Genomic DNA, 24,924 nt, shown 5'->3' on the forward strand with positions numbered 1-24,924 from the left:
AGGGTATTCTGTCACTGTTGCAATGGAGCACCCTATCCACCAAACTCTAAATCAGCCACTAAGTTTCTTATGCAGAGCTCAACTAGATCTGCCATTCGAAATGACCAGCTGGTGGCCCATTCTCTCCTGGGACACTGGCCTGTGAGTGTCATAAGACCGGTTCTATGTTGGTCTTCTGATGCTGACTTTTTCTGCTTGGCTCTGCCTTGTGAAGGATAGGGGTTCCGGGCAGACAGAAAACAGCAGTGGCCCCACACATGCTGGGGGAAACCTTTGATCTTGCCAGATATATTACTATATTCTACAAGGACCCATACACTCACTTTGGGGATTTGAGTCAGGACCTCAGCCTTAGCTGCCTCCCCACTACCTTGGGGAAGGTCTCGTTGAGGCAACCAGTGTCCTGACTCAGACTCAGGAGAAACAGGGATGAAGGTTAGGAAAGTATGCAATAGACAGCAAAAAAAGAAATCACAATACAATGCTTGGACTGGTATGAATCAGTTGCAGTAGAATATACGTCAAAGAACACAATTAGTAAAAAACAATGGGTGCTCAAAACATAGGGCAGGGAGAACAACACGTCTTCTTGTTGGGGTATCCCTTTAGGAACCAGGAAAAATGAAATAAAGAATGCCAAATGCTTCAAAAGTGAAACCGATAGAATAGTTAAATGTCATCTGCTATGCTAGTACAGTTGCCAGGCAAGGATCTTCAGCAAATGGCCCTGATATGCTGCCATTATAGTGTTTGCCCACTAGTGGAAACATCAGATCCCCCAGTGCCAACTGGGATAAACCTGCTGCTACTGTGTATGCTGCTGACAGCCATCGTCTTACATTTAGAATTAGGCCAATCAAGTCACTTAACTCAAAGACCTACTCAACATGAAGTACTCAGTTTCCACAAATCTTCACTCACTAGCCCTTTGCTGTGGAATTTGAACACCCTCCGGTCTGCAGGGAAACAGACCATAAACTGTGAATGTGATGGTGGCCTGACACATGACTCCCTATCCACAGGTCTCCTACGGGAGTGCCACCAAGCCCAGAAGACAGTTTCTTTCTGTGACCCCAAATCAATGCCACCATGACACAGATTCACGCCCAGCATTGCATTTTTGCAGAAAGTGCTCACACCATAACAGTAGAAGCACTTTTATTTAAACACAGCTTGGGCACTTCTGCTAGGCCAGCGAAGGCAAGGCGTCTATCACTCTAGTGGCTTTGCAGCTTGCCAGAAAGGGGCTAAAAGAGCACCTTAATCTACTCAGGAAATATACACCCGTTCTCTTAAAACCTCAAGGCCGACTTTCCGTTCCTTTAAGACATACAGGGACATATGTGTATTACTAACTCCATGTTTTACACCAGTGAGGCAATTATAATACTGCTTACACCACAACTTAAAGGGAGAAATCAGGTAGAGTGATAATCGACTGCCAGCAGTATTGTTTTAATTATGTCCATCATTTATCTTGACTTAGGAAGCACTGTCAAATTAGCATTCTAATCAAAGCATTTTGATGCCCTTCACAAAGTAACTCAACCACAAACAAGTATGTAGAAAATGAGGACAAAATAAATACTAAAACTCACCTTCCCAGTTTAAGCAGTTTCTTGCAAATTCCACCACTGCCAACTGCATTCCCAAGCACACTCCTGCAATAAAAAAGCAAACAAATGGAGCAATTTAACTAACACTCAACAATTAGGCCAACAAATAGTTTCACTCATTAAAATATTATTTTATTGATATCATCTTCCAGCCATGCAATTGACTGTGCTATTGAAAGGAAATATTTAACATAAACATAAATGAAAGTGAACATGTGTTTAAACTGTTACACCATAGTAGAATTAAGAAATAGTTTTGCTGTTTAGTTAAAATGTAGCTCTGTCTACAAAAGATGTTGTTCTTAAATAACAAATAGGTCAATGGCTACCATTAAGTTTTTCAACGAAGCATTAATGTAATTTCGGTTTCAAAGGCACATCAACAATGTCCAAAACACACATATCCTACTAAAATGCAGCTCTACGGGTGCAGCGTAGGATCCGCCGAATCGTCATAAGCAATATATGTGTGATTTAAAGGGATCCTTGATCACCCCTGAGAATGAATCATTGATGGCATACTTTGGGGCCTATTACGATGGCGGGTGGACAAAATCCGTTACGGTGAACGGGATCATCTGCCAGAGGTGCGGCAGTCCCGCGGTGGCCATTAGGAGGCCATCGCCACCGTGGCATTCCGATCCACAACATTGTGGCGGGCGGTGCTCACAGCACCGCCCACCACAATGCTGTGGATGCACGTTGTACATTGGTATGCACAAGGTGACAGGCACCGCGCAGTGCCTGCCACCTTGTCCACGCCAATGTAGGGGGGTACCATAGGTTCCCCCATGTGCATCCCCCACCCCCCCAACAGTCTGGGGTCCGCAACGGGCCCCCTAAAGCAGAAACCGCATGCCTTTCCATGGCGGCAACAACACCATGGAAAGGCACATCTCCGCCAACATCATGATATGGATGGCAGTGTCTTGCAGACACCGCCACCATATCATGCCCTTTTTCCGCCTGGTTGACGAGTCGACCGGCGAAAAAGCGGCGGACGTTCTTTTGGTTCGCCGCGGAACCACAAGCCATACTAATATGGCGGGGGGGTCAATCAGGCAAGGATGGCGGGTGGATCGCCCCCACCGGGCCAGCGGTTGCTACCGATGGCCCGGCAGGGGCGATCCGCCCTCCATCCTAATAGACCCCTTAGGGGCATATTATCAAGCACAGCGTAACAATTATCGCCGCTTTAGCGGCAGAAAACTGCCTTCACAGAGATTGAATTGTTGTATTATTGCTTACTCGCTTATTGTCTCAGTCAACTTAAAAAGATCCATCAGAAGTGAGATTGTAAATTACGCTCCTGCATGCTCTCAGTATTTCATGGAAGTGACAAGTGCTTTTCGGTACAGCCTGGGCACCATTTATGCTGTTAAAAATTGTAACCAAAGAAAACAGCAAAGTTTTTTTGAAGAATCACAATGTGGGCTCAATGGTGCAAGGGTCATTACACTTTCATAGTTCTTAAGTAACCCGCTCAGGAGCAGGATCCTTAGCAATGAGTGTCATGCTCCCTGGAATGTTAGAGGAATTAAACTTAATTCCTATACATTCTTCAGAGTCAGATAGAGCGGGGCAAGCTTCCAGCATGCCAGCAGCTGCGTAGGCTTATTCCATCATCACAACTAATTCAGTGTATGAAGTGCACTGCAATGTGTGGTCTACAGATTGGAAATTTATCTTCAGGATTGGATGATTGACAGAGATCACATTGCAGCATGGTGTATTATGTTATTGCAATAATTTCTATTCCTGACAACAACACGTATTAACTGCAAAAGTGTCGCCTGTGTGACTTCCCTCCTCATTGAAATGTAAGTAAAATGCAGTACAAATTTCATATGCCTCGTGGTCATGCACGCTTCTATTTCAATGCCGTTTACAGATGTGCTAGCTGGGGATCACTGACATAATACTGATGCAAACAATATCGAAAAACAAAAAATAATACAAGAAAAATAGTTAACCAAAATATCGCCTTCCTCTACTTTAGCAACAAAACCCCAAATATCGAGAACACAAAAGTCGTTGTTAAAAATAGCTATTTTAACTTATATTGAAAACAAAAATATCGGAAACAAAAATATTGTCACCTTTAAGTAAACATTTTGGGGCTGGTTACGATGTTGGTCGGAAAGCCTTTGACCACTAGTCGGAAGCTTTCCGACTGACAAATTTGGTTTGCGGTGCGACTGCCGAATTATGATACCAGTGCTCGGAGCGTGAATCAGCCGGTCATTCCGACGTGGTTCCAACCAGCTCTCTGAGTCTTCCGGCCAGTCGGAACAGCACTGTAATCCCCTAAGGATGGCGTTTACGCTGTGGTGATTACGATGTCAGTTTCCCACAGCCTTTCCGTGCCTGCCTTTCCAACAAATTTGGGGACATCTAGCATGGCCCTCTTGCATCCGCTGCCTACGGTTGGTAGCCGAGGCGGTACCTAGGGTGCCCCCTGTTAATCCACTTACTGTTAAGGTAGGCACCATGAGGCGCCTGCCACAGGGTGCAGGAGTTTACACACACACACGTTTCTTTATGGGAGCCTGTATTACAAATGGTTTATGGCCGTAACACAAGATCCCATTGAGAAATGTGTGTAGCCTACCGAATAGTGTTCGGCCGCATCGGAATTTGGCTGTCAGAACCGCAGACCGGAGCTCGGTCTTTTCCGAGACCGAAACTCCAACCAACATTGTAATAAGTCCCATAATTTATAAAAATACTGATTCTCAAATTATCAACTACAAGAATATCACCAAAATAATACATTACCATTAATAAATGTAACAAATACCACTTTTACATTAAACAATTATCTAAGACAAACATCAAACAGTATACATGTCTGTTTAAACGAATATATATAACATCACCAAAATATTTATAATTTACCCCAATTAAATATATAACTAAACCGATAACAAGATAACAATCTAAATCTATACCTATATTTTTTAATAAATATATATATATTTGTTGTATAAATATAATTATATATATAACTATGTAAATAATTTATTTTTTTACTATATACATAAATTATATATAAAATAATTCATATAAAACATATATATTACATATATATATATATATATATATATATATATATATATATATATATATATATATATATATATATATATATATATATATATTACCTACTGGCAGTCGCCAGTAGGTAGTTATAGTTAGGACCTATTTTCCATAGGAAATCTGCAACATTCTATTTGGAATAACGTTGGCGTCAATTGATGAATCTTCGCGAAATTTTCCGAAATTTTGTCCAGCTCCGGTCCGCTCCTATCCTGAAAATTTCACGGTGATTCGTCACGCGGGGGCCGAGAAAAAAGGGGGGGTCCCAAAACGCGTTTTCCCCATGCATTTTCCCATAGGACCTGTTGACGCAGCTATAGCCCGAAGTGCTGAACGGAATTACACCAAATTTGGCAAAGAGGTAGTCCTCAGTTCAGACTCGTGCCTTTTGCTTAAATGGTGTAAATCCGTTTAGTAGTTCCTGAGAAAATCAAAAGTAAAATCACATATATATCTGGGCGGAGCCTAACCACACATCTCATCGTGAGATCTGATTGGCTGTCAGCACTTCATCCAAGAAGTGTTGGCAGCCATCTTGGGACCAATATACATGATAGCACCTCATTAAAAAGCATTGCAGTTAATAGAGGCTTTTAAGACTTTAGTTACATTATAAATCATTTGTTGATGGTCCCATACCCATTTTAGGAATTGTGGTGTGTTCTTAGGTGATTTTACCATGTGAAAAAGCCTTCTGCTGTGATATCATGAATCATGTTTGAGAGAAAACTATTTTCTCATGCTTTTCCCACAGAGGTTTGGAAGGTGATCTATAAGCTAAACTGAGAGCATATTTTCTGCAAATTCACATTATCTTTCTCAGTCATGTGAGAATGAAGTCTGACATCTCCAGTAAAACATGTACATCCAACAAGGGCAGAGACTGTCAGTTGATTCCTTTGTGTTCTACTGCAGCTTCCCAGAGTGTTCTAAAGAACAACTAGAGCGCTAACAGTCCTACTTATGACAAACGTATGGCACACCTGAAGCCATCTTGGTTGGAATAAAGTGGTAACTCTTAAAACATTTAATTTAAAAAGGAACAAAATGAGGGGGTTCATTTTGCCATAAAAAGTATGATTAGTGCAGCAGAAAGAAAAATTAGGGCAAATTTTGAGTGACTTCTCAAATCCTCTTCTATTTCATTAAAAAATTCTGACATGCAGACTGAAACATGCACTTTCAATACCAGCAGCAGAGTTCCCTGGTGAGCAGTAGCTTTACTACAGTGATCTAATAAGCAACTAGAGTGCTAACATTCTGAATTTATGGCAAATGTGTGACACATCTGAATGCCTTCTTGATGGAATCAAAGTAAAAAACTGAAAGTATTTCCTACTGAGGAGACTGTAGTAAATGAGGAAATTAGGAAACATCATAACAAATAAGTCTCCCAAAATGGCCACCAGAGAAAAAAGAGCCCAAATGTAGCCCAAATATCACCCAGATGTAGCCCAAGTATAGCCCAATGACAGAATGTCCCAGAATGTTCTTAAAAACAACTAGAGCGCTAACAGTCTTACTTATGACAAGAGTATGGCACACCTGAAGCCATCTTGATTGGAATAAAGTGGTAACACTTAAAACATTTAATTTACAAAGGAACAAAATGAGGAGGTTCATTTTGCCATAGAAATTATGATTAATGCTGAAGAAAGAAAATGAGGGCACATTTTGAATGACTTCTCAAATCCTCTTCTATTTCATTAAAAAATTCTGACATGCAGACTGAAACATGCACTTTTAATACCAGGAGCAGACTTCCATGGTGCAGTAGTTTTACTACAGTGATCTAATGAGCAACTAGAGTGCTAACATTCAGAATTTATGGCAAATGTGTGACATATCTGAATACCTTCATGATGGAATCAAAGTAAAAAACTGAAAGCATTTCCTACTGAGGAGACTGCAGTACATGAGGAAATTAGGAAACTTCATAACAAATAAATCTCCCAAGATGGCCACCGGAGACAAAAGAGCCCAAATGTGGCCCAAAATCACCCAGATGTAGCCCAAATATAGCCCAATGACAGAAGTGTGCAAAACACTTATTATTTTGTGTTTTTGCAGTGTTATATAGTGCAGACTTGTCAGGTATTGGAGTGCTTTACATGAGCATTGGTTACATCACACAAGAACAAATTCATTTTGGTTGTAGACATGGGGAGACTAAGTGATTTGACCAGAATCACAGAATGTCGAGCTGAAGCAGAAACTTCAACCTGGTTCCCCAGTTGCAAAGTCTGCAGTTCTGGAAGTAACACCACATCCTCTCCCCTAAGTGCAACATTTAATCAAGTGGTCAACTGGATAAAAAAACATAAAGATAACAAATAATTTAAAAGTGCTTTGTCGCTATTTGAAAACTCAGAAAATATGTCCTTATTTTAGTCTTTTAGAGCACTAACCATAATTTTGATGCCAATAAGACCCTCTCATATATGTAATTTCTAAAGGAAATGCTCTAGGTATTACAGTTTTGATTACATCAAGATGATGTCAGGCGTTCCACACTTTTGTAATAAATATAGAATGTTAGCAATCTAGTTGTTCATTAGGATACTGTTGAGAGGCAGAGGCCAGGGGCACGGACTCTGAAAATTGAAGGCAGGTAGGAGGGTGCAAAGGCAACAATTTAACCACACTGAGCAGGCAGGAAGGGCCGTGGAAGCACAACAGACTATGGAGGGCAGTGGAAAGGGGGGCAGGGGCAACAAACCAACAATACAGCACTTGCAAGAGAGGCTGTTGGAGGGAAGATCTATTACGGGTCAAGGAAGCTAGGGGCGGTCCCCAGATCCCCGGGAGCCACCACAGAACTGAGCAGGAGAGTGAGTCAGGGACAAAAGGGGCACCTTAATTTGAGCCGGGGTGCCTAGGAACGCTTGCTCCAAAAATGAAGAAAACAGACATATGAGACATGGAATTGGAGGCAGAATACAATGGCAGTTTAATGAGAAGATGCAACTTCAAAGAAACCGCAGAATAGAGACATAAAGTACAAAATACAGAATCCAGATAATCATACAGCTGTCATAATATTCTCTGTATTTCAATTAATGTACTGACAGAGAGAGAGAGAAAACACATCTATAAATGCATCATGAGAAACAAGTTACACCAAGGAAAATGTTACCTAGGAACACTCATGTTTACTCTTAGAGCAAGCATTCCTGCAATTACAATACAAAATCTTTTAAATGCAAAAGTAAAGAGAACAATGGTTAAACATAACATGACATTTCATATAGGTAAAATAGAATAAGATACTTCAAGCAAAGCAGAGCAAGACATTTTAAGCAAAGGAAGACAAGAGCTCCCAGCTCTTGGGGAAAACCTGCACTGCCTGTTAACCTACATACAGACGGCGAGGTAGTCCGTCGATATCTGTGGGTGCTCCCTTTTTATATCATTTTGTGGGCTCCTTTGCACGCTACATCTACCTACGTATGCTACCCAAAAGCTTCGTCTGCAGATTTTACCAGACATTTCGTCATTTACCCACTTAATGCTGACAATGGACTGGGTGAAAAGGTCAGTCTCTCAGGCCAATCGCTTATCGTAAGTTCCATAGAGCAAGCAGAAAATAATGGGTATTGTACGGGAATTCAATATATTCATGTATAAAATCTCCTCAGTTCTCCTAACTTGACGCTCTGCGGTTGCCACTTCCTTAAAAGCGGGAAAGCTGCCCAGGAAGCAAGTACCAGTCCAGGATGCAGCCTACTGTATGTCGACAGCTTCAGGGGGATGTTGAACTTTGATACCGAGCACGGAGCACTCGGGTAGGGTGGGGGCTACTAGTTTGGATCAGAAGGCCTCGCAGACCTGCCTTCAGACTGCTATACACTAAAATTGCAGAGCTATGGTCAATTTAACAAAGAGGCCTACATATTGAACAGAAGGGCCTACACAGGGGTTTTATGCTGGCTGAGTGGTAAGGATGTCTCAGGATAATTATATAGCAACACAGGACCCGCTGGTCAATTTAATACGGCCTACAAATGCAGCTGGCAGGGCAAGGACAAGGGTCTCATACTTCAGGTGTGGACAGAACGGGCCAGGGGCCCCCTGTGATACAAAATCTACCCTCCTTCAAGGCTGTGGCAATGTAATAGACCATTATGGGCAGAAGGAAGAGGCAATGGTAGTACAACCATACATGCCAACAGACCCGATTCAGCCAGGAAACGTCCAATGTTTTTAAGCTCAAATGGGCTTTATTTGATCTGTCTCCTGTCTACAATATCCTCTTTTTCAATGTAACTCAAAGGGGAAAATCAATACCCCAGTTTTTTTTCAAAATCTCCCTCTTACCAAGTTCAAAATGTTCGCAAGTATGGTACATTGGATCATGGAAGGAAATGGGATAGGGACATGGACTTGGATAACAGAGGACAGGAGGGACATGGAGAGGTGCACCAAACTGACCGTGCAGGGCAGGCATCAGGGTTTGCAGCAGCACAATACACCACACAGGGCATGCAGGACGGGAGTGCAGCACAACAATCCATAGAAAGCAAGAGGGAGGGGACAGGACCATGCACATGGACAACAGAGAACAGAGGGGCAAGAGGCAATGGTAGCTAGCTGACCATAATGGACAGACAGGAGAGAAAGCTGCAGCATAACAGACCATAAAGGGCAGGAGGGACGGATCAGGGGCATTACAATGGAACAGACAAGCCAGGAGGGAGGGAGTAGGGCTGGGGGCAAGGGGGCAGGGCAGGAGCAGCAAGATAGCCATGGAGGTCAGGCAGGATGGGCACTAGAAGCAAGACACACCATGAAGAGCAACAGTGAGACTGTGATGGCATACACACAGACCATGGAGGGAAGGTGGGAGGGGGTCAGGGGCAGCTAACTGACCACACAGGGAAGGTGGGAGAGGCCATGGCAGCACAGAAGACCATGCATGGCAAGTGGGAGGGTTAGTGGCAGCACAATGGCTACGATGGGCAAGAAGGAGGGTGGAGGGGCATGCACAAAGGACGATGGAGGATAGAAGGGAGGGTCAGGACCTGTGCACAGACAAGAAAGTTCAGGGGAAGGGACCTCACAACAGACCACACGGGGCAGGCAGGAGGAGCAGTTGCAGCACAACAGACCAGGTAGGGCAGAAGGGTGTGGCAGTACAATGGACCATGTAGGACAGGAGGAAGAGGATAGGGGCATGGCATGTGGACAGGCAGGGTGGAGGTGGCAGGGACAGGTTACAGTCATCTGACAATGCTAGGCAGGTGGGAGGGGAGTGGCAGCTCAACAGAACACTCAGAGTAGATAGGAGTGGCAGGCCCATGGGACATGGTGGGCAAAAAGGATGGAGCAGGGGCATGCACAAAGACATCGGAGGGCAGGGGGAAGGAGAATAGGGGCAGCAAGCTAAGCACAGAGTTTAAGCAGGAGGTCAATGATGGGGCATAGAATTGGGCAATGGAGGGCAGGAGGAGTGGACTGGTACATCATACCAAATTGAGGGCAGTGGCAGCACATCAGACCATGCATGGCAGGAGGGAGGAGGCTAGTCCATGGATTCACACAACAGAGGATAGGGAGGAAGGGGATGGGGCAGCAAGCTAACTGTTCAGAGAAGGCGGGTATTAGGAACTTTATTGTTTTTAAAACATTGTGTCTGTCCGAACTACTTAAAATATGAACAAGTATGCAGCATAATCTCACTTTTATTCAGGAAGAAGAGGACGTTTGTGACTGTGACTCCGGGCTCACTTGGCAGAAACACCCCCTGACCCTCCACCCCCTATCGCAAAATGTAATGCCCGTGAAAAGGGTAGGTGAACACAGTGTTATATAGAACATAGTCCTGAGAGCACGATTGAAAATGAAAACTAGATATAGTGTATGGTATAAACTATGCACCAAAAAGTGTGATATAAGATGAACCGGGCGTGAAATATAATATGCAATACATTGTGCGCAATGACAGATTCATTGGAGAGCGCGAGATAGCACAGGCACTAGCGCGTGCTATGCGATATGCGCCTTGGAGTGTAATATGCACAGGGCAGTGTTGTGTAACCTAACTAGTCTCTAAAGTTGTAATATAAAATATGTGCTGGGGAGTGTAACGTTGCATATGCACTGTGACAAAGATATGGATCCCAGATTGTAATATGTATGGCATAGCACTGTGCGTTATAACATAGGCATCGAGAAAGGCACGTTAGATGGGGCAATATAACCCGTGCGAAGACAAATGTGGCATGACATATTCACGGGGTGGTGTTACAGTGCACATGGGCTAGAGAGTGTCATAGCATATGCACTAGCTAGTGGAATACAACACAGAGGTGTGTGGCACTCGGCAGGCAATGGTGGGTGTAACACAGCATTGGGCTCTGTCAGGAGCACGCTGTGACTCTCAAGTGATGTTCGTCCCCTTTCCAGAGAGTAAAATAAAAAGTATTACACATCCGGCAGTGGATGTGTGTTTTATTAACCGTGAGGGGGGTTTCTTGCATAGTTTTGGTCTAATTTTTGTCGAATCCCCTTTGAATGGCTTGGTGTGCATGTGTATTAAATGTGCCCGTCAATAGCTACCCATGTTTGTATAAATAAACGACAAGGGTGTCTACCAGGATTAGGCACGGTAGGGCATCAGACATGTCAGAGCTTCACTAGTGGTGTAAATACATTCCACGTGGATTCATTGCATGCATAGTCGCCTTTTAATGAATATCACGCAAATCGTCATGGTGATAGGTACGTACGGTTTGTCCAGCATGTCCTAGGTGTGTCTATAAATATATATTTTTTAAAAATAATAAAAAACAGTGGCCGGCCCTGGGGATTGGGGTCAAAAAAATATAATTAGGAGACCGGCCCTGGGGGATGGGGTCATCAGGGCCAATAAATTAGAATAAGAAGGGGAACCAAACAGCCCCCCTTGTTAAAAAACTAAAATAAATAAAAGACTGGCATCGTGCCGGAGGCCATGCCCCCTCCGTGCAGCACTCTGCAAACGCGCCCCCAACAGGCATCTCCAGTATGCGCCAGGGAGCTGCGCTGCAGCCAGGTGTTCTGAGGCCAAGCCCCTTTTTACACCTCTCTGCAACGCAGCTCTGTGGCGCTTACTGGAGGTACCTAGTGGTCTAGTTTGACCCTAGGGACCCTTAGGATTCAAGGGGACCTAATCTCTCAACTTAGAACAGCCACAGGGCGAGTTTACACAGTGGTGAAGGGAGGGGACGGGGCCTGAGGTGACGTGTGCAAACACGCACTATGGCACGTTTTAAATTGGGGATATAATTTCCCTTCAATACTGAGGGCCCCTGGGGGCTAACTAGCCCACCAAGTGCTTCCAGTAAGCGCCCCTGAGCTGCATTGCAGAGAGGTGGTCCAGGCCGTGCCACTTTTTACACCTCTCTGCAACGCAGCTCTGTGGCACTTACTGGAGGTACCTAGTGGGCTAGTTGGACCCTAGGGACCCTCAGGATTCAAATGAACTTAATCTCCCAACTAAAAATGGACACAGGGCGTGTTTACACAGTGGTGAAGGGAGGGGACGGGGCCTGAGTTAACGTGTGCAAAAACGCCCTGTGGCCTGTTTTAAGAGGTAGTTTTAATCCCCATGCCCTATTATACACTAGGGGCTTACAGAGGAGGTCATGCTAATCACAGGGGGACCCCAACGCATAATGTTCCCTAGTGTATGTAGGTGTTTTCACTGTATTCTAAGTGTCTTTTAACATAGCACTGGCTCTAGGACTGGTTAGTCAGACTCAGTTACCACCAGTATCCGTCTGAAAAAGTTGAGGGTACAGGATGATTTTGCAACAAGGCTTCTTTCTGCTCTTCTTTTTGTTCTTTCTGCACGTTATCCTTCTTCCTGCACTTATCTTCGTATTTGAGGACTTCTGTTGCTTCTTTCTGCACTTCTTTTGTTTCTTTCTGTGCATTTTTTCTTCTTTCTTCACATGTCCTATCTCTGTAGGCATAGTTAGAAATTAGCATTTAAAAAACCTTTGAAATTCACAGAAAAAACCATAGGTTTCAGGCACGTTATAGTTAGGAATTAGCATTTAAAAAACCTCAGAAATTCACTGAAAAAACCATAGGTTTCAGGGGTGTTATAGTTAGCTGGACTTTTCACTTGTACAAAACCATTGAAATTCCCCCGTTATAGTTAGTTCAGCTAACTATAACTCGCGCGCCCGCAATGCACTGCTGATGACGTCACATATTACATCACTCATGACATGGTCAGTGACATCACTCATGACATCACTGATGACATCTCAAATTTCATCACTGATGACATCACTGATGACATCATCCTTGTGATAGAGTGGCAGACCTCCTCTCACCCTAATATAACCTTTGATACACACATTCAAAAATAGGGACTAAAATATTCAAAACAATGGACATACCAATACCAGTTACAACAACCTCTTCAGTAATTCTAAGATCCACATACACATCCACTCATTCACCAACAGTCCTATACAGTCACTCATACATGTACTCACTCATCATATGTACTCATACACCTATACATCCTGTTACACAATGCCACTCATCCATAGAGTTACTCACACACATAGTCACTCATGCTAATAAAGAAACAAACATACATTTACTTGCATATACAGTTATACACACACCACCATACTTACTTCTACGGAAACTTACACATACTTAGTCTTTTAAACAATCACTTATAGAAACACATACTTATTCATACAGGAACTCTTTCAATCTCTCACTCTCACATTTACTCACATATATACACCAATAGTCACATATACTAGTTTAAAACATATGTAGTTACTCATAAAGACACTATTGAGACAGTCATTCACTCACTAACACACCCATACACACACTCATTTACCCATACAGTCCTGCACACATGCTGTGTTCAACACATACAAACAGTGAGTCACTCATTCATGCACCTATGCACTACGTAATACCCCCCACCGAACCATGCAGACACTCAGACTGATACTCAAAAAACCAACTAATAACCTATATAGACACCCATGTAGCTACTCACCAACCCATGCAGCCACTTATACACAAAGTGAGAGACTGATACAGATATTTACATATTTAAACATTACTCACTAAGCCATGTATTCACTATGATACACTTAATCAGTCAGTTACACAATCAATTTTTCAAAAACAAATCATCCATTTAGACACTTATATACCCATTTATTCTTCCATCGACCTTGAGATATACATATATAAAACATATTTAATTTTCAGAAAAACACACATTCACTGGATGATGTCATCAGTGATGTCATCAGTGATGTCATTTGAGATGTCATCAGTGATGTCATGAGTGATGTCACTGACCATGTCATGAGTGATGTAATATGTGACGTCATCAGCAGTGCATTGCGGGCACGCGAGTTATAGTTAGCTGAACTAACTATAACGGGGGAATTTCAATGGTTTTGTACAAGTGAAAAGTCCAGCTAACTATAACACCCCTGAAACCTATGGTTTTTTCAGTGAATATATATATAGATATATATATACTAGGGCGTAATTGTGTTTAATTATGAGTAGTACTCTGCTGATAGTAAGAAAGAAAGTATAACACCTTTATTGCCACTGAATAAGATTTATTTAACTGTTGAAAAATGCCCACTGGGGCTTTGAAACAGCAAGGTCTTTGAAGTGTTCATGGTATATTGCTCATAGACCTGTGTAAATATCGTGTCATGATCAAAAATGATTATAGCATTGCCTATTTGCGTGTTTAAATCTCACGTAATTAATTGCATCTATTTTAGATTCAATGAATGAATTGTTTCCATATTTCACTCTTGAATGCATCAGCAAGAATGTAATTAATGACAAAGTATCTTTTCTATGTTGTTTGTAAATTGCACTTACTATCTCTTTAAATGAGGGATTTTGCACGATCTGGCTTAACCCGTGATCAAGGAGTGCTGTTGGCTCCGAAACGCGTTGGGTAATAGTTCACTGCCGTGTGTGAATAAACGTACGTCTTTCATCATAGAGAGTGTTGGTGCTGTGATTTATTACCCGGGATTGTTTGAGTCAATTTGCAGTTATTTGGTGTATATATATATATATATTCACTTAAAAAACCATAGGTTTCACACATGTTATAGTTAGGTGGACATTTCACTCGTAAAAAAACAATGAAATTCCCCCGTTATAGTTAGGTCAGATAACTATAAATCGCGCGCCCGCAATCCAGTGCTCATGACGTCACATATTTCATCACTCATGACATGGTCAGTGGCATCACTCATGACATCATCCTTGTGATAGAGTGGCGGTCGCTCGAGTTATAGTTATCTGACCTAACTATAACGGGGGAATTTCATTGGTTTTTTACGAGTGAAATGTTCACCTAACTATAACATGTGTGAAACCTATGGTTTTTTAAGTGAATATATATATATATATATATAGGATATGCAGTGTTGAGTCGGAATGTGCCCTAGCCCAATTTGAAAGTAAGAAAAGATTTTTGACTAGGGGCTATTCAATGGAAATTCTGGACAGGGCAATTAGCAAAACGAGCACGATTTCCAGAACATTAGCTCTTGCACCCAAAAAGACCAATCAACCCAACGAAAAGTCCAGCATTAGCAATGATCCACCACGGTTGATTTTAACTTACAACAGACAACATTTGACCTTACGAAAGTTGATCAACAGAAATTGGGTTGTAGCTCGCAATGATCCAGTAATAGGGGAACTACTCCCTAAAACACCAGTCATTACATTTAGTAAGGCACGCTCTATGAGCGACATGCTGGTCAAAAGTAGTCCTGAGATCACATCTACCAAATCATGGCTCCATGACATAAAAGGCTTCCATAGATGTGTTACATGTAAAGCTTGCAAGTATGGTAAAAACAAAACAGCTTTTACCAGTCCATTCAATGAGACGCCCATCACTATATCGAGGAGATTTACTTGTAAAACAGAATATGCCGTATATGTGCTGGAGTGCTCATGTGGCCTGCAATATGTGGGTAGCACCAAGTTGCAGGTTCACAAACGGATACTCCAGCACATAAGGGCAATTAACAACAGTGATGCGGCATACCCGGTCGCTCGACATTTTAAAGAATGCCATGATAACTGTCTTGACCATCTCAGTTATTATGTGATTGACACGGTGCCACCGCTCAGACGAGGGGGTAACCGTGAAGCATTACTCAGAAAACTAGAGACCAAATATATCCTGGAGTTGGATTCTAAAGTGCCCAATGGGCTCAATTCCAGTGATGATCTTTATACATGTTTATAAAGCAATAGATAGCGCTTTCTGTATATGCTGCCTATTGGATTTAACATTATCTTGTTCTATAGTCAAATACCTCCTCTGCATTTTAATTTTAATTTCATTTTTTATATATGGAAAAAATGTGTTATTCTTTTATAACGCATGTTGATGCACGGTAAATCTTTGCACTTTTTGCACTTATCTCGTTTTTAATTGTAAATACGGGTTCTCTTGATATAATGTGATAATTAAAACCTATGGTGGTGGATTAAGTAAAGCCATAGTGATAAAATACATTAAATATTTTGCTAACGCAAGATATACATACTATTTAGTAGCAACACACTCAGTATGAGGGTACTACAAACCTGATATATGAATTGTGGGATGTTGTTGTGTTTTTAAAAATCCATTATGGCCATCTGTATGTGACAGACAGAATGACAGCCCACAAGGGCTTGATTGGCGAGGTAGTGGATTTGGGCAATATTATATTATATATATGTCCATTATACTAAAAGATTAACAATATTCCTTAAACCACATTGTGCAGCAATGGCTAACATCGACTTTTGGCAAGATTTCTTTTTTAACAGAATTTATAAAAGAATTTTAGCTGACAATAATGTTCTCTCCATTAATGGAGATAAGATATAATATAAACTTTTATGGTATACTTATTGAACGTTATTTGCACTTTACGAATTGCAGTATTTGCACAGTGTTTGTCATGATTGTCGACCAATGTGGGCTGAACTAATGTTTACAGCAATTTTGAATAATAGATTGTAACTTGTTTATGAATGTAATAGGCATGTTTTTAAACTTATGCGAATTTGCACAAAGAATGCAGCAATTTGCACATTTGTGAAGTTTCATTTGCACTAGCAAAAGTATGTTGTCTGTGTCTATTTGATAGACTATGAGCCCGTAGTCACATGTTTGTTGCACTGGCACTTTAAATTAAATGGTCACTCCTCATGGCGTCATGTAATCAAGGCTTTCCTGAAGCCGAAACGCGTCATGGCGGCAGTGCGGGTTTGAAGAAATAAACAAATCAGCACCTATACCTGGGTCCGTACCGTCCTTTATTCAGAACCTGTGAAATGGAGTACTGCGGCGGATTACGTGTGCATATATATATATATATATATACTACCTACTGGTACAGTAGGTAGTTATAGTTTGGACCTAGTCTCCATAGGAAAAGCATTTTTTGACTTGGCTATAACTTTGGCGTTGTTTGACCAATCTGCATGAAATTTTGGGGTTAGTTGTGCAGTGGGGACCGAGAATCTGGGGCATGACATAAGGTTGCGTTCGTAATGTTAATTCCCATAGGAATCTTCAGCCTCCCCTACAGCCGAACCGCTTAATGGACTTACATCAAATTTGGCAGGGAGGTACATGTTGGTTCAAGGAAGTGCTTTTTGCTTATTTGGTGTAAATCCATTGAGTAATTGTTGAGAAATTTAAGTTTGAAATTATAGTGCTATCTCTGGCCGCAGATGTTTGCGAACATTTCAAGATGAATCACGAATGCATGCGCCAACGGGAATGATCTGATTGGCTGGACGCAATCTGAATAGAAAATTGCGGCCACAATTTCATCTATAGGGAATGGTTTCCGGTGCTGAAAATTTGTGTGAAAGCCCACATAAGGGGTCAGGGTGTAGATACTCTGACCCCATGGTTGAGAAACGGGGGTGTTAATGACACAAGTTATGCGTCCAAAATGGATCTGTTTAATCATTAATTGGCAAAACCCAACAGTGACCCGACCGAACTGATATCCCATCATCCATTCTCCATGCTAGCAGTGGATTTTAAAACCTCAGTACAGTAGTGGTGCCTCGCCTGCTTGTACACATCTAGTGCATAGGGTCAAAAAGGTTTATATTCCATATAGATCCACAACGCTTAATATTCAGAGGCCAAATAGGGTGGTGTAGCTGGTCCAGGGGAGGTGGCCCTATATAGCCTGTTCAGTGCTGGTCTTAGTGAAGGCATTCAATACCGTTGATTGGGAATACATGTTTACCACTCTGTCAAAACTGGCCATTGTGTGGCGTCTGCAACAAGACATTTGTCTTTTTCTTGTGGTGCCAACTGTCCAAGTCAGGTTTTGGAAAGACATGTCACCCTCTTTTATACTGTCAGGGTTGTCCCCTTTCCCTACTGCTCTTTGCCCTGGCAATGTAGCCTGCAACTTTGTCAGTGGTGGTAAGCATGGGAGTTCAACTAGGCGAAAAGGTATATGTAGTATCCATTGATGTAGACGACATGCTTCTCTATATTCAGTATATCTGCAGGGAAATTCCAGATATTTCTGTGAGACTATCAGATTTCCAGAGTTTGTCGAGCTTGGTGTGAAATGGGCCAAGTCTTGTGTTTTTTTTCCAATGAGTGGTGTATCATCCACAAGAGGTAATAGCTGGTGAGCATAGGGTGATGCCGGGGCTTCGGGTGTTTTTGTACTTAGGGATCTGCAACTGTCATGATGCAAATGATCTCATTGTGGAAATCTGACCACGGCCAAATCCTCCTTACGTCCACAAATGGATTTTTGCAGCACTCTCCCAGTTACAGCCCAAGGATGTGTATCACCTTCCAAGAGGATAATTCTCCCCTGGATCTTGTATTTTTCCCATCACTTAGCGGAGGCTGTGCCTCGTGCCATGTCCAAGGAGTTGGACACCATGCTGCAGGGTTGATCTGCAATAGGGGCAGGATAGTTGTGACCCTGCGGAGGCTGCAGCTTCCAGTGAGAAAGGGTGTCCAGGGTGTGCTGTTTTTATGAAATATTATGTGGCAGCACCGCTGCAATGTTCGGTGTGATGCTTGGCTGGGAGGCAGTTGTATTAAGTGGGCATGTTCCCAACATGCAGGGCACAGGAGATGGCGGGATCAATGTTGTTCCCTAGAGCGCAGCTCCACTGTAGAACTGACAGCCTGGTGAAAGTGGAGTATTTGAGCTATAAGAGCCTGAGGCAACTGCCGGAGATGATTCCGTACCCTCCGTCTGTTGGTCTGCACTTCCTACCAACGTTCCATACAAGCATTGTTAGAGAAGAATTGACAGCATAGAAAGACATGAGATTGACCTAAGTGAGGAACCTATTCAGGGTCCAGGAGCACATTACCTTTGGCCAGTTGCATGAAGATCCTGACATTCGGGGGGGGGCGGGCAATTCTTGGCACATGGCTCTCTAATAGCTGAGATGGGAGAACTGTGGAGAGTCACAGACACTGAATCATAGCAACACCCCATAACCCTCGCCCTGCACATCATGGGTGGAGGTCAGAGACTGCTGTCCTTGTTTGTTATTGGCTTTCCACACGCAACGACTGACCCACTGTCACCCGTTGGTTGGCTATGATACACTGATATAGGACGAGCCCTCGCAGTCGAGGATCAGGTATGCACTAGGCACTACCAATGTAGTGTCTTGTGATGCCAAACTCTAGTACATTCAATTTGACAATTTGACATCCAGCACAGGGCATGTCTCACCCCAGCTGTCCTACCCCAAAAGTTTGTGTCCTGCACTCTGTGCCCAAAATGTCATGCACCTAATTTGGATTTGATACATATGTTCTGGCATGGCTGTATGCTGCGAACCTGTGGTTTAGAGTCACAGATGTGCTTGATACAGTGACGGGTTGAGTCAACCTCCTTCCATTGGACGTCATGCTGCTAGGGATATTCATGCAGATGAATTTTTAAAAGGCATCCAATTAAAGGAAGGATTTGTAAATGCTCATAGCACGCAAGGTCATTTGCATGAATTGTCAAGCTACTGAACTTCCAACACTGCAACACTTGGGTGCAGCGACTCTAATGTGGTAGGGCTAAGGCAACTGCGCTGTGCATGGAGTAAGTTGTGTGCCTCCACGGGATTGCAATAGCTAAGCTGCAGGGCAACTTGTTGCAGGACTTACAGGATACACAGGAAACGCCACTGGATGGGTGAAGTACTTTGAAGGGCCAGGCTCACGTACACATGGTCAAGGACCTATCAGAGGTAGTCCTGACATGGTTAGAAGAAGCTGCTCTGTCATGTGAGTAGACTGGGCACCTGACATCTCCTCCGTTGATCACGTGGAGGGTGGGCTCTTAGATTCCACATATGCTAAAATGTCCACTGTTAATAATGGCTGTTGTACTAGAGGCCACGGTCTCACCCCCCATGTCTGGACTGTGAGGTATGTGGGATGCTGACCTTCTAAGTGCCCAAGATCCCTCTGTGCTCGTCTATCTTGTTATAGTTATTGTGTTTTTGAAGTTGGTCAATATTGTACCATATGCTCCTGTTGTGATATACTTGATGAATGTTTGTTATGCACAGCCGACCGAATCCACAGTGCCTGCTTAATGAAAGATGATTCCATGCATACCAGTTTCTAAGACATGAACATGAGATGAAAGTAAGAGGTTTGTTTGAATGTTGAATTGTCTTGTGACTTGTGTGCAGCTACATGCATTGACCCATATGCCACCAAATGCAATTTCATTGTATGTGAGAAATTGTCTTTGTTTTGAGATGCGTGTCTTCCTTTCCCAATGATTTGGATCATGAACCATCCTTTATGTGCCTTCAGAATTGAAGCCTGCTCATTGTGGACTCTTATTACTCAAGACCTGTTTGAGAACTAACTCCAAGTGGGACATTTTGAGACCCTGTCCAGACTGTACAGGTAGGGATCCTAGCTGCTGCGAGGACATGTAAACTGGGCCTGACAAAGCAAACTAGGCCCCAAGATACTTGTGGCCCAATGTACTGGAGTGAGGTGTGCATGCATGCAGACCTCCTGGGTGAATATTATGGATTGTATGGAAGGAATTCGTACATCCGAGTCCTGCTTTAGATATGTGCTGGATCCTTCAAATTGTGTTATTACTGACATATACAAAAACTCATGCTGGTTGTGACTCCCTATAGTGACCTGGCTACCTGCCCTGCGGGCGGCTGGTATCATAAGGAGCGGAGGCTATGGTGAATGCCTGCTCTGACACTGCTGTACTCATCAGAGCACCGGAAGTGGGACTGCGTGATTGGGCTGATGGGGGAATGGCAGGCCAGGCTGGACTATGTTAGTCAGTTTAGTGTTTAGAATCATGTATTGATCTGTCAACAACTAGTGCATCAGGTTAAGTAAGATGTGAGCTTGGAAAGGAGCTAGGGCTAGCTTTTCCATCCAATTTAGTGGATGTATTGTATTGACACTTGACAGATCTGCCCTATCTTTTGACATCATTTTAATGCAGTGTTTATACATACATGGCCAATTTACAGATATCCACACTAGATGAAGTGTTTCTTGCAAAGCTGGTTCAACATTGGCAAGATAATTATGGTATTTAAATGTGTTTCATATATTCAGGGAAATAATTAATCTAGGAGTGGCTCTGGTAATGGTGCAAATGTTTCTGTGGACATACTTTTGTGAGTGCATTGATGTCCTATTGCCATAAAATATTGCTTTTTGTGCTGTGGTGTACTCATCCATACATTTAGGTATACATACATATATGTAGCTATAGCCATTTCTGTGTAAACCTTAAATTTGTATTTCTCCCAGTATTTCTGCGTCAGTTAGGATTCTCATATTCATCGATGATGTATATTAGAGGGATGACATGCGTGATGGTCTGCATAATTGCTCTTCAGATTTCGTAGGAAGCGTGTTGTGACAAAATTCGGACTTGAAATACTCCCCTTTCGCCTACTCTGACTAGATAGTTGAACTGATAGAGAGGGCGAGCCGGAAATACGCATCGTAATAGGGCGGGCGGTTCCGGGGTCGGAAGTTGCTCCGACCTGTTCCATTAGGCATTTCCAAGAGCTCCACAGTTGGAATTTCCAGTCATAGTTGGAGAAACCGAGTCGGTCGGTAAGCAATGGATTTTTGGGCATCACAATACAACAGTCAGAGCAACCGACTCCGAAGCAAGATCGGCCGTTTCAACTGCCCCCGAGAGGCCCGGGGAGGCACTTCCGACCAACATCGTAATCGGCCCCAAAATCTATATTAAAATATCCACTTTTCAAGTCTCCCCAATCTTATCCCGAAAAACCCAATTTCTCGTAGGTAAAAAAAAAATCCATTATTTTTAGACATTAAAACAACCAAAAAGACAAATTTCAACAATTTCATAATTAATAAATTATCTTACTAAAAACAGAAATAAAAACATCTGTAAACATATATAATCAAACACACTAAAATACATTTCATACAAAATAACACTTTTCACAACAATATTAAAAGCAACACTTAAAAAGATATTTTTAACTTCGATATTTCTGTTGATTACTTTTTTGACATCCCGATATTGTTGACACAATATTTTTGTATCCCAACTTTTTGTATTCAATATTTTGACACAAACACAACTGGCTGGGTCTGCAGCCTGGCTCAAGTCCACAAAGGCATGCTACAGCTCCAAAAGGGTAGGCACTGGGCAGCACAGACACCTCTACAATCCTGCTGCTCAAGGCAACGATGGCAGCAGGAGCAAACCACATCATGTTGAGTTAAGAGCAATATGAGCTGCACCTGTTACTTCTTCCCTCACATTTGCCAACTGCCAAATACACTGCTGGCCCCTCCTCCAGCCCATTCTCTTTGAAACAAAAGTATATCAGAATAGGGTGTGGGAGCGGCGGAGCGGCTCACACATTTGTTTACAGCAAATCAACCCTGCCTCTCTTGTCTTTGGCCACTGCATTGCCAAATGTATCGCCACCACCCTGACGACATCTCACTTCCTTGTGCCTTAAAGGTGTGTAAACTCTTGCCCAGCCCAGCACATGTGCACCCACATATGCTGTTACAGTTCTTAAAAACACAAGTTTCAGGTTACTTACTGCCTGAAACTAAGTTCTAAGGAGCTTTTCACTAAAGCAACTCTTTGGGTTTTTCTTCTGTTTACTGTTAGTGAGGCAACGCCCACTTCACCCCTTAAAACCAGCCCCTCTGGAAGATAACATAGGCACCAGAGCAGATAAATAATGTGACTGTTGCCTTTGCTGCATTTCCGTAACTCACATGGTGAACTTGATCTTACATCAATTTCTTTGGCAATGGTAGTGAACTGGCAGACATTGTAATTAGCATAGGACTAATTAATGGCTATTCACTGGTGGGCGGTTCAAAGGGTACCTTGCCTCAGGCTGGGTGTAGTGGTTCTTGGTCTCTTATGTTCCAGGTAAACATTTATGTTCCTTTGCTTCGAAAATGCGAATAATATTTTGCCACATTGTAGAAACCCAGAGTGCATTGATTATGTTAGTCAGCTTGTTGGAACGACTGTTTATGTGATGGAAAAAAGTGAGTCTTTTAGGTTGCTCCCTCGCAATGGTTTCCAAAAGGACCTTGCAGTTCTTACCACAAGCATACTTTCTTGCTTTTGGCACATGCTTGCTTGGACCCTGCCTATCAAATATTTATTTGGTCAAAGTATCCAGTAGTGTTACAAAGGTAATATTGTCTGTACAGTATTGCTTTAGTTTAGGAAACTGTCCATATGGTAAACTCTCCTGTTCATACATGTTACAGTGTGTTCCTATCCATACATTTTTTGTAGACAGCTGTTTTCAAAGTTCCTTCCCCAAGAACAAATAAGGGGTTCTGAAGGGATCATTTTCCCATGGTGGTAAAATGCAAATATGGATTCTGAATGTTGCCCCTTTGAATGAAATATGTGGCTTTAGGCTCACTACCTCTCCATATCACCAAGATGTTATCAATACAAATATCTCCATATCACTATATGGGCATGAAATGCATTGTTGGGTGTGTAGAGTTTTTGCATTTCAAAATTATGAACACACAAACAGGCCATACTAGGTGCATTTGTCCTACCTATGGAGGTACCCTAGTGGTAAACTGTGTTCTGAAATTGAAAGAACATATCTTGAAGTTTTATTCCAGCATCTTCCATGATAAAAGGGACAGAAGTGATGTATTTATTTGTGTTGTAAAGTATTGTGTCCTCTACTATCTGTACTGTAGTGCTATTTGAGGAATACTTGTGCATATGACTTTTGCATTTAGGACCATCAGGATATCTCTAGTTGGATCCAAAGGAAAAGCATGCAGTATATATGGGACATCTTTTGTGTACTTAAAAAATAGAAGGCACTGAGATGAAAGCTTCAGAATAATGATAATGGTTGAAAAATTAATGGGTCTACTAGGAGTGGGCCAAGGTTTGTGTACTTAGGGTGACATGTAAAAAAAAGGCAGTAACTCTGCCTCAAGTTTTGTACCTCACCCTGCAAAAATCCTATTCCTTATATGTGAGTTAATTATTTTGGTACAGTCCAGAGTCAGTATTTCACAAATCTGTGGCTGCACTCATTCTGAAAGGGTTTGTGTGTTGGAACTATAAAAGCACCAAATTTATCAGCGTGTTGTTGTAGTTATGGCTTCCAATAGGTAATTAAAACCCATGGTAGTTTGCGGTTGGCTAGTCTCTAAATCCTTCAGGACAGCTTACTCTAATCTCGCTACCTCAGAGGGCTGGGTGTGTGATTGGGTAAGAAATCTTGATTTTTTTTCTTTAGGCCTGTGTTAGTGATAGGTCAAGTGTTTTTTTCCGGATCATCAAAGAAGAATCTAGGTAGTATTTTACTAAAGAACTCGATCCGTTATTTTGCAATTAAGAAACCATCACATTTTTGGGAGGGGACAAAGCCTAGGCCTTTGTTATGTATCTGGAGTTGTAGCCTGACAATTATTTGTTACTCAAATTGACTACTAGGTGAATGCCTGACTAATTCTGACTAGTTTTCCATACCCTTGCTCTGTATCACTTGTGTCAAGTCCTGAGCCCACATGGTTGGTTCTGTATTTTTTTTTATCTGACCCAGCCTCTGCCTCATTCTAAATATACCACTTGGAGAAAATGGGGGACATGCTTTAGGTCAATAGATGAAGTGAGCGGTTGGTGGT

At 42.4% G+C, this 24,924-nt stretch overlaps 1 protein-coding gene across 4 annotated transcripts in view; it reads right to left on the minus strand.

Annotated features, from left to right (window-relative positions):
* LOC146805091 (CTP synthase 2) overlaps positions 1 to 24,924 on the minus strand; it is a 1,453,753-nt gene that overhangs the window by 523,364 nt on the left and 905,465 nt on the right. For all 4 annotated transcript variants that reach the window (XM_085622227.1, XM_085622228.1, XM_085622229.1 and 1 more), the window contains one exon: positions 1,599 to 1,661. In XM_085622227.1, coding sequence (XP_085478353.1) covers positions 1,599 to 1,661 — 63 coding nt within the window. The remainder of the gene's footprint in view (positions 1 to 1,598; positions 1,662 to 24,924) is intronic.

Source organism: Triturus cristatus, chromosome 8, assembly GCF_964204655.1.
Source record: "Triturus cristatus chromosome 8, aTriCri1.1, whole genome shotgun sequence".
Lineage (NCBI taxonomy): Eukaryota > Metazoa > Chordata > Amphibia > Caudata > Salamandridae > Triturus > Triturus cristatus.